General features: G+C 45.6%; 1 protein-coding gene across 1 annotated transcript; it reads left to right on the top strand.

Moving 5' to 3' along the window:
• The first annotated feature begins 3544 nt into the window (after positions 1-3544).
• SERPINC1 (serpin family C member 1) lies at positions 3545-13977 on the top strand. Its single transcript, XM_040446753.1, has 7 exons — positions 3545-3701; positions 5675-6041; positions 6328-6543; positions 7372-7509; positions 9252-9642; positions 10687-10751; positions 13493-13977. Exons 1-7 carry the CDS (start codon positions 3661-3663, stop codon positions 13667-13669), a joined length of 1395 nt encoding a protein of 464 aa, XP_040302687.1. The 5' UTR covers positions 3545-3660; the 3' UTR covers positions 13670-13977.
• Positions 13978-14420: the final 443 nt, after the last annotated feature.

Raw genomic sequence — 14420 nt, forward strand, 5'->3', positions numbered from 1 at the left:
GGCACCTGGGTGGCTCAGTCAGTTAAGCATTTGGCTGTTGATTTCGGCTCAGGTCATGATCTCATGGTTCATTGGTTCGAGCCCAGCGTTGGTCTCTGTGCTGACAGTGCAGAGCCTGCTTGGGATTCTCTCTCTCTCCCCCTCTCTCCCTCAAAATAAATAAATTTTAAAAAGAGAAAGTAGAATATGAGTAAGGAAGTCTTGCTTCTTCCCCTGACTATCCACCCCTCATCCATATCATCTGCACTTTGTGATACAAAAGTAGCATACTAAACACTGACCTGCAGCTTGTTTTCTTTCCCACGTAATTATCCTGGAGATCTTCCATATCGGTTCAGAAAAAGGATCTTTATTCTTTTTGACAGTGGCATAATCTTCCAGTGGGGATATACCTTGGTTTATTTAACTAGTCCCCTATAGGTGGAAGTTGTTTCTCATCTTTTGCTATTGTTACCCATCGGTTACAGTTAGTAATCTCACTGACACCCACGCAGATGTATCTGTAGGATACATGGTATTTTTGACATGTATTGTCAAATTTCCCTTCAAAGTTACAGGATTCTGAAAAAAAACACCCAAAGTTACAGCATTCTGCACTCACTCCCCTTAGCAATGGGTACAAGGACCTATGTCCTCACACCCCAGCAGAAGAATGTGCCAGCTTAGTCTCTTTTAATTCTAATCATTTTCAGTGATAATCCTTTTCAGGGAATCAGATGAGAAATAACTGGGAAAGTACAGTGTTTAAAAAGTCTTGCAAAAGAATCGTGAGGGATAGTAAAATTAGCAGGTGAAAGTTTGATGAAAAACAATATTTATACACTTTCAAGTTATCTGCCCACAAGATACTTATTTAACAGAAAAGGGAGGGAAGCCTGGGTGCCTCCATTGGTTAAAGCGTCCGACTTCAGCTCAGGTCACGATCTCACGGTTCGTGAGTTTGAGACCCACGTTGGTCTCTGTGCTGACACTCTGGAGCCTGGAGCTGCTAAGAATTCTGTGTCTCCCTCTCTCTCTCTGCCCCTCCCCTGCCCATGCTCTGTCTTTCTCAAAAATATACATTAAAAATAATAATAATAAAAATGTAAAATTGCAGTTTTATTGACAGAGAAAGAAAGTTGGCAGACACCATTGTAACCAAGTGATCAAAGTTAACATCACACCTGAAATGGAACAAATTCACATCATGTGTCTCCTGATATGATGCAGCGAGAAGGACACAATATCACTCTGTAGTATGCCTGCCCCCTAAAAGAGTATAACTCGAATCTAATCCTGAGGAAACCTCAGACAATACACAAATTGAGAGACATCGTTCAAAAATATTTGGCTTGTACTCTTAAAAAAATGACAAAAGAGAGCAACTTTTCCAAACTAGAAGACACTAGAAACATGACACATTTTCAGCTAGATCCACCATCTTACAGTAATTTGCCAAAATGACCAACACAAAGGGGAAGAGTAGAGTCACCCACTATATGTTCTGTAGGAAACGAACATGAGGTTCTGGGAAACATTGGGTTGTTCCTTTGGCCACATATAGGCAACTCTACAAGAAAGATGATATTGTAGACATCAAGGGGATAGGCACTGTGCTAAAAGGAATGCCTCATGAATGGTAACATGGCAAACCTGGAAAAGTCCACAATGTTACCCAGTGTGCTGTTGGCATTGTTGTAGACAAGTTAAGGGCAAGATTCTTGCCAAGAGAATTAATGTATGTATTGAACATATTAAGCATTCTAAGTGCCGAGATTGCTCCCTGAAGCGTGAAGGAAAATCATTAGAAAAAGAAAGAAGCCAGATAAGACAGAGAGAAAGGTACTTGGGTTTAACTGAAGCACCAGCCTGCTCCACCCAGAGCACACTGGGAGAACCAAAGGAGTCTGAGCTGATGGAACCAATCCTCTGTGAACTCATGGCAGGATAGATGTAGAAAAACAGAAGACCTCTGGGCTGTAAAAAAGACATGACAACTAAATGCAATGTGTGATCCTAGAAAAGGAGAACAAAATGGAGGTGGGAGGCACTAAATCAATGTCTCCCAAAGCGTGGGGACTTCCAGGGCTCCTTCATGTATATGTGAAGTCTAACTTTTAATATATAATTAAAAATTTTTTTAATGCTTTGTTTTATTTTTGGGAGAGAGAGCATAAGCAGGAGAGTGGCAGAGAGAGAGGGAAATAGAGGATCCGAAGCAGCTCCAGGCTCTGCTCTCACAGCAGCGAGCCCAATGTGGGGCTCAAACTCACAAACCACAAGATCATGGCCCAAGCCGAAGTCAGATGCTCAACCGACTGAGCCATCCAGGTGGCCCTTAACATATAATTTTTAATAATATTTAGGTGTTATTTAGCAAGATTACAAGGGGATCCTGAGGGCAAAAGTTGAGTAGGACAATTGGCAAGCTTAAAATATGGCTTATAGGTTTGAATATAATACTACATCATCATCAGCTTTTCTGCCTTTGATCACTGTACTGTGGTCTGGTAAGTAAATCCTTGTTTTTAGAAACTTCACACTATTTAGGGATAAAGGGACATTAGATCTGCAACTTACTCCCAACTAGCACAGAAAAATAATAATATGTATTACATATATAATATATGAATTCCTATGAGTATACCACCCTCAATCTTTAATCACACAAAAGGAGGCATACTTATCCTGTGAGTACTGTTGCAGCAATCCTTATGGTACTGTTTTTGGCCATTTAGGAAGAGGAAAATAAAAATACACCTGCTCTTTATCCCCCTTAGTTTGAATTCATTTAATCTCCCCAATAACTAAAATAAGTAAAAATAACAATATATACAAAGAAATAGGATTTGGTTTCTTTGCTTTTAAAGAAGTATTTCAAGGGTGCCTGGCTGGCTCGGTTGGTAGGACATGTGACTCTTGATCTCGGGGTATGAGTTCAAGCCCCACGCTGGATGTAGATTACTTTAAAATAAAATCTTTAAAAAATAAATATTTCAGCAGTAGCTTGTGTGTTTTTTTACCTGCCTCATACTTTGTCTCCTGATCCCCCAGTGGGATCAATTACTCCCTTGTGAGTCCTCGTCTGCGTCACGGACATGTTGGCTCTTAGAATCCTGAAGACAGTACTTGTTTCAGAACACGCTCCCCTCTGACTAGATATTATGGACTCTTTCTCCTAAAAGAGAGCTGTGAAAGAGAGCATATTACACTGAGCAGGTGGAAAGCTAGAAGTTTCTGGACATTCGATTTGACTAGTTATATTCACCTATTTTCTGTCTCCTCGTTTCGATAACCAGAGGGAAAAGAAATTCCTGAAAACAAACTTCTCCTCAGGCATTTTCTGACCAAGTTTGAATTTGTGAACATTCCTCCTTTTCCTTTTCTGCAAAGATAAAGAAGAGAGTGAAGGAGTATGGGTAAGAAAGGTGGGCCTTGCCTTCCCTCGACCTGACTGAACTTTAAAACTTCTCTACTAATTAAACAACACGGGCCGGTACACTTTGCTTAACCCTGGAAGCTGGTCATCAGCCTTTGACCTCAGTTTTCCCCTCACCAGTTCCCTCCCCCACCCGAGCTTCTGGAACCTCAGTCAGATTTAGAGGAAAGAACCAGTTTTCAGAGGGATTGCCTCAGAACACACTATCTCCACTCGCCCGGCCCCGTGGAAGATTAGCAACCATGTTTTCCAATGAGATAGGAACTGTAGCTGCTGGAAAAAGGTAAGAGAGGCGAGTTTTCTCTTTCGCATGCCCTCATTGGGTTTTCTGACTTTTGAAGGGTGGCCTCGACACCTTTGAGAAAACCCGGCCCTCTCCCTGGGTAGTTACAAAAAAAGATGTGTTTGGAAGACGTCATGCCAAGTGCCCTCCCTCCCACTCCCTCTTGGGGTAAGCCACACCTTGGGCTCTTAGCTCAAGAAACCAGGCATGTCTTCCCTGTGTCACAACTGTGGCAGCGCCAGCCCTCACAGCAACCGGGAGACGCTCGGGGGAAATTCCCAGGCCCCCAGACAGCTGAAAAGAGGGCAAATTCAACCTATTTAACCTGTGAGGACCTCCTAACTCCTTTTTTCCTTCTCCTCCAGCTTGGTTGCCTCCCCCCCCCCCCCACTCCAAGATCTCAGTGACCTTTGGCTGAAGGATAGCAGCTCTGTCCCCTTGCCTCACGGCGAGGTCCCCTCCTCCCTCGATATCACACACATTCCCCTACTGACCCGGGTTGTTCTGGGGGCTGGAAGTGAGGCCAGGGCACACCGTATTGGTGATTCTTTCCCCCACGAACAAAGCTCCCAGATCCCCCTCAGCCTCCACTTGTATTTCCAAACGTAGCTGAGGGACCAAACAGGAAACAAAAGGCGAGCAAGATAGGGAGATGCATGGCAGGGGTCTCTGTCTCTGCTTCTTCACCCCGCCTCCTAAATCACCCTGAGCGGCTCCCATCTTCTCTCTCACTCCGTGCCTCGATTCTTAAAGGGCCGCAGAGTTTGCCTCGTCTCACGCAAGAAGCCAAGTCCCCCTCGGCGGTCCCCAGCTTCCGCAGCCCAACACTTGCCAGCAGGCCACCTCAGGGAGTCCTCTCAGCACTGTGTGCGTGTCTTTTTCTGCCTGGGGAAGGCTCAATACCCACATGGACTCCCAAGTCAACCAGAGGAAGCCCCTGGTCTTTCTACAAAAATATTACAAGAGTTTATGCCTTGGTTTGCTTAACCGAGTGTTCCAATTTTCCTAGTTTGCCAGTCTCGTGATCTCACTTTTTTTGTTTTTAAGTTAAGATTAATTTCATTTGCTTTTAGTGAACCCCTGTTGGCAACTATGAAAATTTCCAGGCGGAGAAATGATGAGGGCCTGAACTGAGGGCCACTCCCTGGCAGTGAGAGAGCCAGGGAACAGAATTAATGGAATCCAGGGTCTGACTAAAGAGGGTTTTCGAGGGAGGAATCCAGAGAGCCCGCCAGCTTTCTGGGTTGGATGTCAGCATGCACGAGGGGCCCATTTGTTGCTTTGGAGGATGTAGAAGGAGAAGCAGGTGGGCGGGTGAAAGTTGCAAGTGCAGTTTGGTCGTTTTTCACTAAGGAATCTTCGGGCCGTCCGGGAGGAATTGTCCAGCAACCGATCGGTCTGGAGCTCCTTGGGAGGTTAGGGCTGGAGCTAGAGGCCTGGGGAGGCTCCAGCACACAGATGGTGCTTTGCCCTGTTCATTCCCTCTCACCCCGTTGTATGACTGAAATCTCTGCTGCATCAGTCAAGATCCTTCCAATCTCTCAACATCCAGGTGACATTCAAGCCATTTCTGAGGCCTTTCCTTAACAGCTTCTGCCAATGGCTCCTCCCGCCGCCCTAAGTCTTCACTGGACACTGAAGTCCCCTGCCTGTCACATGTGCATGCCCCATCTCACCAATGGAAGCTTTGCATTCTTTATTTCTCCCAGCCTTGGGCACACGGTACTTTATAACCATCAGTCGCTTCAATAGTTGATTTTAATTTCAGCATGACTGTGTCCAGGCGAGTAGAACTATCCTCTTGCAAGGAGTCCAGGACCGGGCTTGTCCTGGGCCTTTGTACTTTGCAAAGGTTTTGGCCCTTCTCCTGGCCAGGTGGGCTGGAATCCCGTGCTTCACTGGGGCAAGTCTGTGATGGGCAGTGGGGATAGTTCTCCCAGCCCAGCTTAACTCAGCTTTCTGTCTCCCTATAGGAGGATATGTCTTCTCTCCTTGCTCATTGGCCTCTGGGGCTGCGTGACCTGTCACTGGAGCCCCGTGGAGGACATCTGCACAGCCAAGCCTCGGGACATTCCTGTGAATCCCATGTGCATCTACCGTTCCCCAGAGAAGAAGGCAATTGAGGATGAGGGCTCAGAGCAGAAGATCCCCGAGGCCACCAACCGGCGGGTTTGGGAACTGTCCAAGGCCAATTCCCGCTTCGCCACTGCCTTCTATCAGCACCTGGCCGACTCCAAGAATGACAATGACAACATCTTCCTATCGCCCCTGAGTATCTCCACAGCTTTTGCTATGACCAAGCTGGGTGCCTGTGACAATACCCTCAAGCAGCTGATGGAGGTACAATCCGAAGTCTTTCTGCCTCATTACCGGACACGCAAGAAAACACGTATTGGTCCGGAGACCGTTAGAGACTCTCTTTGTGTCTTTACCCTTCCTCCTCCCTCCCCTTCCTTTGTTCTCCTTTTATTCACATACTCATTTAGAAAACAGGGGCCGTTCCAGGCGCTGTGGCTGTGCTCGAAGGAGCTCACAACTGAGGTGGCTGTAGATAGGGGACTAACCAGTGTTGTGTTCACCACCATGTTAGCCAGGCTTCTCCACCATTTTCTTTTGGTTTCTACAGGTTTTTAAGTTTGATACCATCTCCGAGAAAACATCTGATCAGGTGCACTTTTTCTTCGCCAAACTGAACTGCCGACTCTATCGAAAAGCCAACAAATCCTCTGAGCTAGTATCAGCCAACCGTCTCTTTGGAGACAAATCCCTTACCTTCAACGAGACCTATCAGGACATCAGTGAGGTGGTATATGGGGCCAAGCTCCAGCCCCTGGACTTCAAGGTGAGTTGCAGATGTCATCCCTGACCTCAGAGTTCTTTCTCTCCACTCAGCTTGAGAGGACAGGGAGGCAGGATCCAGGATCCAAACTAACACAGCTCTGCTAGTTGAAGGCAGGCTGGGGGTTGGGGAACGACCGAAAGTCAGAACCTCTGGAATATATCTTCTTGCTTGAAACCTGAGAAATCAGTGGTATCTATGGCTTAGATTGCAGTAGTTGCTCTGAGAAAGTGGTATAAATAATAAATTCTTCATTTTGTCCACCAGGACCAAAAAGTATTCTGCAGATGCCAGTCCTACAAGGCTCCTTATTTAATTTTTGAAAGTTACCATGGTCAAATAAAATTGGTGTATGGTGCGTGTTGTATTCTCCTCTTGGAGATTCATGAAGTGCCTATTAGGTCTTCTGAGAAGTCTAGCAACAAAGAAATCTATTGGTTCTATTCAATCAGCATCTCTCAATTTTTTTTTTTTTTTTGGACCACATGGGCATCCTCTTTGCCCCTCATCCCTGCATGACTCATTAGTTTCCCACAGAGCATATAGAGAAAATAACATTTTGTTTTCTTTTTCCCACACTATTTTCTTCTTTTCTGTTCCTTTATCCCTGTTTCTCTTTCTTTCTCTTTCTTCTGTTAATATTTACTAACCATGTGGAAGATTCCTGGCATTACACTAGACATGTGAGTCTCCCCAACCTGAGTTAGAGTGATCGCTTGGCCAAACGGTGGGAAAGGGCAGAGGGCTGATGAATAAAATAAACTGCTGTGTGGGGAAGTGGAGAAGCCCACTGAAACACGGGTGAGTAGGTTTGTTTCCTATCCTCCTCAGGAAAATCCAGAGCAGTCCAGAATGACCATCAACAAATGGGTATCCAATAAGACCGAAGGGCGTATCACTGATGTCGTTCCCCCAGAAGCCATCGACGAGCTCACTGCACTGGTGCTGGTCAACACCATTTACTTCAAGGTACTCAAAGTGCCCCTGAACAGACAGGCCCAAAGAACTTGCTCTTGTCCTCCAGCTCACTTTCTTTCACACCACGGGGCATTAGGTAGATCTTCTCTGAGAAATGGTCGACACGTGGCCTGGGAAGAAATACAGATTTACTGACAGTCTAGAACCACGTCTAAGGCCGTGGCCGCTGGTCTGAAGTCCAGGAGTGCCTGGTAGTGTCTCCGGACCCAAGGAAGCCATGCATACACTCACAAACTTAGCTGGTCCAGCTGCAAAGCGTGCATGGTGATGAACTCTCATATCCATGTGACCATTTTTTTGCTATCCATTTAACACCATTTTGAAATCTGGAACAACATGACAGACTCTATTGACAGTCCTCAGGGCTGAGATTTTCTCCATCATGTGGAGCACCTTCCAGAGTGACTCAAAGTTCCCCTTGCCTGAAGCTTCAGAACCTCTAGGCTCACCTCAAACTTTGCAGAGGCCCTGTGATTTGATCGTGCAGAGGCTTTTATCTTTCTCAGAGAACCAAGAGTTCTAAAGACTGTTTCGACTTCATATATTTAGAAAGGGGAATGAGGGAATAAACAGATCACTGGTACTTGGGAGTGTCACAAGTTTCAGACAGGTGGATTTGCGGCACATTTGCCCATCCTGGGCTGTGCTCCACGTGCATTCTTACCCCCGCACGGGGCCCAGGAGGTTAGTCGGTCACTGCTGTTGCCAACCACTTTGTCTCTTGGGGCCTCCCTCTCCCCAAGAGTGGAGTAGGTTGTATTTACACAATGTGTACTGCCCTCTAAAGTTTACAGAACACTTTGCTATTTATTAGCCCTCTTTATTCTCACAAGATCATAAATGAGACCTTGGGCCTCTCAGATTACTTAGTTTAAATCCTGGCTCTTCCATTTCTGCTGTGTGAACTCAGTTGAGTTACCTGAGACCATCCTATGCCTTGACTACTGCATCTATAAAATGGTAATAATGATACACCTACCTCACAGGGTTACTGAGGGGACTGAACAAGCAAATGCATGTAAAACACTGGCACACGGTAAGCACCCTGCAGATATGAGCAATCGCCAGCTCCTAACTTTACAAATGAGGACCCACCACTCAAAGAGTTAAATGACATGTCCCCAAATCAATGAGCCAGAAAATGACAAAGAATGATAATCACAGCTCAGAAATTTCAGAGGGGTGTCTTGAATCCCAGGGACCCTCCCTCTTTGAGTAGGAAGTTAGCCAGGACTCACCCTCTGCCTGGCAGGGTTCCTGAATGCTATCCCCCACCCCACCCCCAAACCCACCAGGTTATTATCTGCGTTTGGCCTTTATTTATCAGGGGTGGAGTCTAGCATTTTGGAGGATGGCCTTTGAGAAAGAGGCTGCTGGGAGGCAGAAAGCAAAAGGCAATAAGATTTAAACTCAAAAAGATGCTTGTGGAGAGGCCGGTAAGTTGTTCTTGGTTTTAGTTTTTATTTTTCTAGTTATAAAAGCAAAGGAAGAGCCACTGCAGAAAATCTGGGAAATACAGAAAAGTTTACAGAAAAAAACACTCATAATTCCATCATTCCGACATAGTCATTGTTATCCTTTTCATGCATATCCCTCTAATCTTTTCTCCTAATAATTCTGCTAACATATTTGCAGGAGAAAATAATGTGACAATTTCCCATGTCAATATTCTCCTACTGATGTCTTTGGTCTTCCTGCTTTGTGACTCTCTCCCGCCTGGTGTCTCCTCCCAGGGCCTGTGGAAGTCGAAGTTCAGCCCTGAGAACACAAGGAAGGAACTGTTCTACAAGGCTGATGGGGAGTCGTGTTCGGCGTCCATGATGTACCAGGAAGGCAAGTTCCACTACCGGCGAGTGGCAGAAGGCACCCAGGTGCTCGAGCTGCCCTTCAAGGGCGATGACATCACCATGGTGCTCATCCTGCCCAAGCCCGAGAAGAGCCTGGCCAAGGTGGAGCAGGAGCTCACCCCGGAGGTGCTGCAGGAATGGCTGGATGAGACAGCGGAGACCCTGCTGGTGGTCCACATGCCCCGCTTCCGCATCGAGGACAGCTTCAGCGTGAAGGAGCAGCTGCAAGACATGGGCCTCGTGGACCTGTTCAGCCCTGAGAAGTCCAAGCTCCCAGGTGAGCCTAGGAAGGACGTTCCTCTTCCCTCTGCTCCCCTCCCCCAAGGCAGTCTGGGCCAAGGTGAAAGAACTGGGGAAAGAGCAGAAAAGAGCAATGGGTGAGGACACCTGGACTCTCATCCCAGTTCCACTACTAACTCAGGGAGCCCCCTTCCTTCCCAAGGTCTGCTTCCTCTTCTGTAGACCGGGGAGTTTGCACTTGGCTCTCCATGGGCCCAGCTGACACAGGAATCCTTTGAGTCTGTGACTGATACGGGGGATTGGCCAGGTGGTAAAGAACTTGAAAAGACATCGGAATTCAAAGCAAAGATCTGATTCAGAGCTGGGGACATCTTGGGCCCAGCAAATAGGCATTAAGAGCCCTTCACCTGATATTCCAAAGGGCTCATGAGTTTTCCTTGAGATCACTTGGACAACAGATGTGGCCAGACTTCTCTAGCTGTGAGACTTCAGTAACAGTGTTCTGTTGTTTTGGTTCCTCCAATCCACCATTCTTTAAAAATATGGTTTAAAATATCTTTTTAGAAAAGAGGTTAACAATGTCAGGTAATTGGGTTTGCCTTTAAGGGGCTGTCTTTAAATGAGGTCTAACCAGGGGCACCTGGCTGGCTCAGTCTGAAAAGCATGTAACTCTTGATCTTGGGGTTGTGTGAGCCCATGGTGGGTACAGAAATTACTTAAATAAGTAAAACCTGGAAAAAATTTCAAACTAGATCTGACCAACTTGCCTCTTGAAAACATTGCCAGAGTGGAAAGAAAGACATTCCTACTAGGTGGAGTGAGTTTTTCTTTAAGAACAGAGTCCCCTGCTACCTTCCAAAAGCTGAAGCATAAGATTAAATTCGCAGAAGTCGGGCTGAACAAGCCCAAAGTACTTTTTATTATTAATATGTATTTGTTTAGGGAGTATCATTAGGTGACAGTTCAGGATTTCTATTAAAAAAAAAAAGCAAACCAAAGGACCTCTTATTCAAACTGAATTTCTGTGTGTTGAAACCAACCTTCCCCCTTTTCGTAGAACATTCTCTGGTCTTCCTTCTAGGTATTGTTGCAGAAGGCCGGAGTGACCTCTACGTCTCAGATGCATTCCATAAGGCCTTTCTTGAGGTGAGTATACCTCCCTTTGCTCTCTCTTCTTATGCTGTTTCTTTATTCCCATGCTGCTTTATTTTTTAGTACATTGATAAGTCGTGCGATTTGTAACTTTGGAGTTCTTACACCACTTGGCCTTCTGGTCTGACACGAACAGCAGAACACGACTGTAGAAAAAGGCATGTTTCCGGGGTCCTTCAAACCCCAAATCTGTAGCCCCCCCCCCCCCCCATCCATGAGGCCTCCACAATACAGCCCTCCCCTGAAGCCCTCGTGGTCCAATTGTTCCACACTCCCTCCTGCTACTTCTGAAGCAGGTCAAACAGGAACACACACATTTAGGGGAGGGTGACACAGGAAGAGAAGCCAACAGAGGCTACTGAGTTCAGAGAAGGAGAACCAGGAGAGTCTGGGCTCATGGAAACCCAGGGAGGAGCTTTAAGAAAACAGAAAGTTATCTGGTAACAAGATTGAAGAGTGATGACAGGTTACCATTCCCCGAGGAATTTAGACAGGACAGTGGGGCACATGCCTGATCGTAATCAGTGAAGAGCAAACGGAGGGTAATGAGGAGCTGATGAGTATGGGCCATATCCTAGAGTGTGTTCCAGAAAACTAGAGCTCTAGACTACCTGGCAAAACACGAAGTTAGGTGGTCAAATAAATGCATATCCTCTTCTTGGGAAATTAATGCACGCTGGCATTTTGGCATCTAAGGAGTTCCATGGTGAAAAAAATGGTTCAGTATTGCTTAACCTACCAGAAGGGAGGTGGGTGGGGGAATGAGTGAAACGGGTGATGGGGATTAAGGACGGCACTTGTCATGAGGAGCACCAGGTGATGTGTGGAATTGTTGAATCACTATATTGTATGCTTGAAACTAATATAACACTGTGTGTTAAATAGCTGGAATTGGAATAAAAACTTAAAAAAATATACTGCTGAACCTAGTGTTTCCCCAAGTCAGGTGCCCATGGAACTCTTTACTAGAGGAATAGCTATGTAAAGCCTTTAGAAATTCTGGTTCTCAAATACTGAACTATGGATCAGTAGCATTAGTTAAGTGGGGAGCTTGACTCTTGGAGAATCTAGGATAGGGCCCGAGAATCAGCATATTTACAAAGGTCCTCAAGAGATTTTAATCCACAACTAAGTTTGGGAATCACTGTCCTTTGTGGGAACCAGGCTAAGAGGCAAATGAGATGGCCAATTAGAGAAGGTCACAGGATTGAGGAAATCACAAAGAAAGAAGGGTATAGTCAAAGAGAAAGGTTTCAGAGCCTGATACTAGTAAATACAGTTGCAGAGTCCAAGCTCAGTGGGAAAGTGTAGTTAGACGGAAAGTGGAGAGATCAAAGAACAGAAGGAAGTCAGAGTAATTGTATTAAGAGGAAATGCAATAGCTTGAAAAACAGAAGGTTAAGTCTGAGAGGATAGTGTCATTATTGTGATTTCACAGGTAATTCTGAGAGACGGCAAGTTCAAGGTGTGGCCATGGGGCCGGTTTGCTTAACTAGAGTGAAGGCAATGCTCATTGAGGCTGAGGGATGAAAAGTGGGAAGTTAGGGTGTTGAACGGGCCTCCTACCAAGGGATTTTAACTGCGTCAAATGCTAGCAGGAGGGTGGACAGAAAGGCTATGAGCTACGTGCCAAAATCTGCAATGTGGGGACATAATCCATGGGACAATAGATGTCAGTGACCTACAGGACAATAGCAAGAGCCGAGGGCTATATCTTAAACGTATTGAGATCAGAAGTGGGGATTTTACGCGAGTACCGGACTCATGGTTTTGGAAGCACAAATGACAGTATGGACACCCTCTTCCATATGGATTATGAAGGGAAGAGCACTTAGGAAGACCGCAAGGGAAGCTATCCTCAGTATTTTAACTATGATTGCAAATCCTCTTCTAAGGACCCTAAAGAGAAGAGGTCGAGTCAGACACCCTTGAGGGCTCGGAGTTACCAGTAGGAAGAAGCAGAGGTCTGCGTTCATTTTATCCTCCATAGCCCACTAAACAACGGTACCAGGTTCCTCCGTAGCTCTTGGAACAAAGTTGCTTTCCTTGAAAACCTTGGGAAGCCAATATACAGGACCCCAACCGATTGGAGATCTCCTGGGAAGCCATTAAAAACCAGTCTGTGATTTGAGTAAGAAGATCCTGGTGTTGCAAAAGCTCCAGTCTGCTCATAAATCTAGTCCTAGAATGATCATGAAATAGCACAGGAAGATGGAAGGAAGTAGGGAAGAAGAGTGACAGGGAGAGACTATCTTCCACCAGCTCCACAAAGCTCAGGGATCTGACATGCTTTCATTAAGAGGCAGGGACAGAGTTTTAGTGAGATCCTGGGTCACCAAGCAGAATTTTCTGAAAGTATCTCTCTGGTAATTCTAATTAGCAAGTCAGAATACCAGTGTGTCAGACTGTTACTCCAAAAAACATCCCTCTCCTCAGCCAGAAATGGGCCAACCTTGCGGGCATCCACATTCCTGGTCCAGGAGTTCTCTGAGTGGAACCCTTGCCTGTAGCATACAGCTCAAGGCTTGGAGGAACACAAGTGCTTATTACATCAATGTTCATTGGATGAAAGAATGAGTAAAAGTAGGGTTCTGGTGGGAACGCAACCTGACCCGAGTGTACTTTTCACTGGAAAACAAATAGCATTTTGAGGAACTGATGTGTCTGTGGATGACTGACCTGCCTGTGATGAACTGTAGCTAATGGAGAGGTTTTGTTTCCTACGTGGCCTGCAGGTAAATGAGGAAGGCAGCGAAGCAGCGGCAAGTACTGTCATTGGGATCGCAGGCCGTTCGCTGAACCCCAACAGGGTGACCTTCAAGGCCAACAGGCCCTTCCTGGTTCTTATAAGGGAAGTTGCTCTGAACACCATTATCTTCATGGGCAGAGTAGCCAACCCTTGTGTTAACTAAAGTGATCTTACTTTTTGCACCTCTTCCTGTTTTGGTTTGTGATAGAAGCAAAAAATAAATACAACTCCTCCCGATTATGAATGGACTCTGCCACCTGAAATGAAGACAAGGAAAGGAGAAGTGGATATTCTTTTGGGCGAGTGGGAAAGTGAGTGCTTTCGATTGTTCTCTACCAGTGAGCACATCTGGGTCAAGAAAGTGAAGGAGGGAAATATGTCACTGCTGCGTCTTGAAAGATGGCAGGCGTCCTGAAAGGGCAGGGGGAGCCTGAAATGTCAGTATTCCCAACATGCTAAAAAAAGAAAAAACAAATCCATAAATTTTAAACGAACATATCTCTATATACAGAGAAACCAGATATTCAGATCTGAGTATTAAACCATTTAATTCTCAAACCACTCACATGCATAATGTTCTTTTACACAGTGTTAAAATAAAGAGGAAAATGTATTTTTATACAAACAGAATTTCAAGTATACATTAATAGACTTTTCAAATTACTAACCAAGTTGCTAAGATTTCATTCACATTGTTCTTAAAGCTGTTCAACGAGAAAGCTTTTGCTAAACTGCTTTAAATATGTTTATATAAACCCATATCTTCACTCTTTTTCTGAATCTCCCTCCCCCCAACCCCAGTCTCTGCCCACCCTCCAGCCCTCCCCCCTCCCCCGACACAACAGGGCTTCTGGGGCTCTAGGAGACATGCAACCCCACCCAGGACTATTGGCTTGTCATCAGGGGAAGGGCAG

This window comes from Herpailurus yagouaroundi, unplaced genomic scaffold, assembly GCF_014898765.1.
Source record: "Herpailurus yagouaroundi ecotype Mexico unplaced genomic scaffold, PumYag 195, whole genome shotgun sequence".
In the NCBI taxonomy this organism is placed as follows: Eukaryota; Metazoa; Chordata; class Mammalia; order Carnivora; family Felidae; genus Herpailurus; species Herpailurus yagouaroundi.

Coding starts and splice junctions, on each gene's coding strand:
- SERPINC1 (XM_040446753.1), top strand. CDS start 3,661: ATGTTTTCCAATGAGATAGGAACTGTAGCTGCTGGAAAAAG. Junction 7,510..9,251: donor TCAACACCATTTACTTCAAG/GTACTCAAAGTG, acceptor GTCTCCTCCCAG/GGCCTGTGGAAGTCGAAGTT. Junction 10,752..13,492: donor TCCATAAGGCCTTTCTTGAG/GTGAGTATACCT, acceptor CGTGGCCTGCAG/GTAAATGAGGAAGGCAGCGA.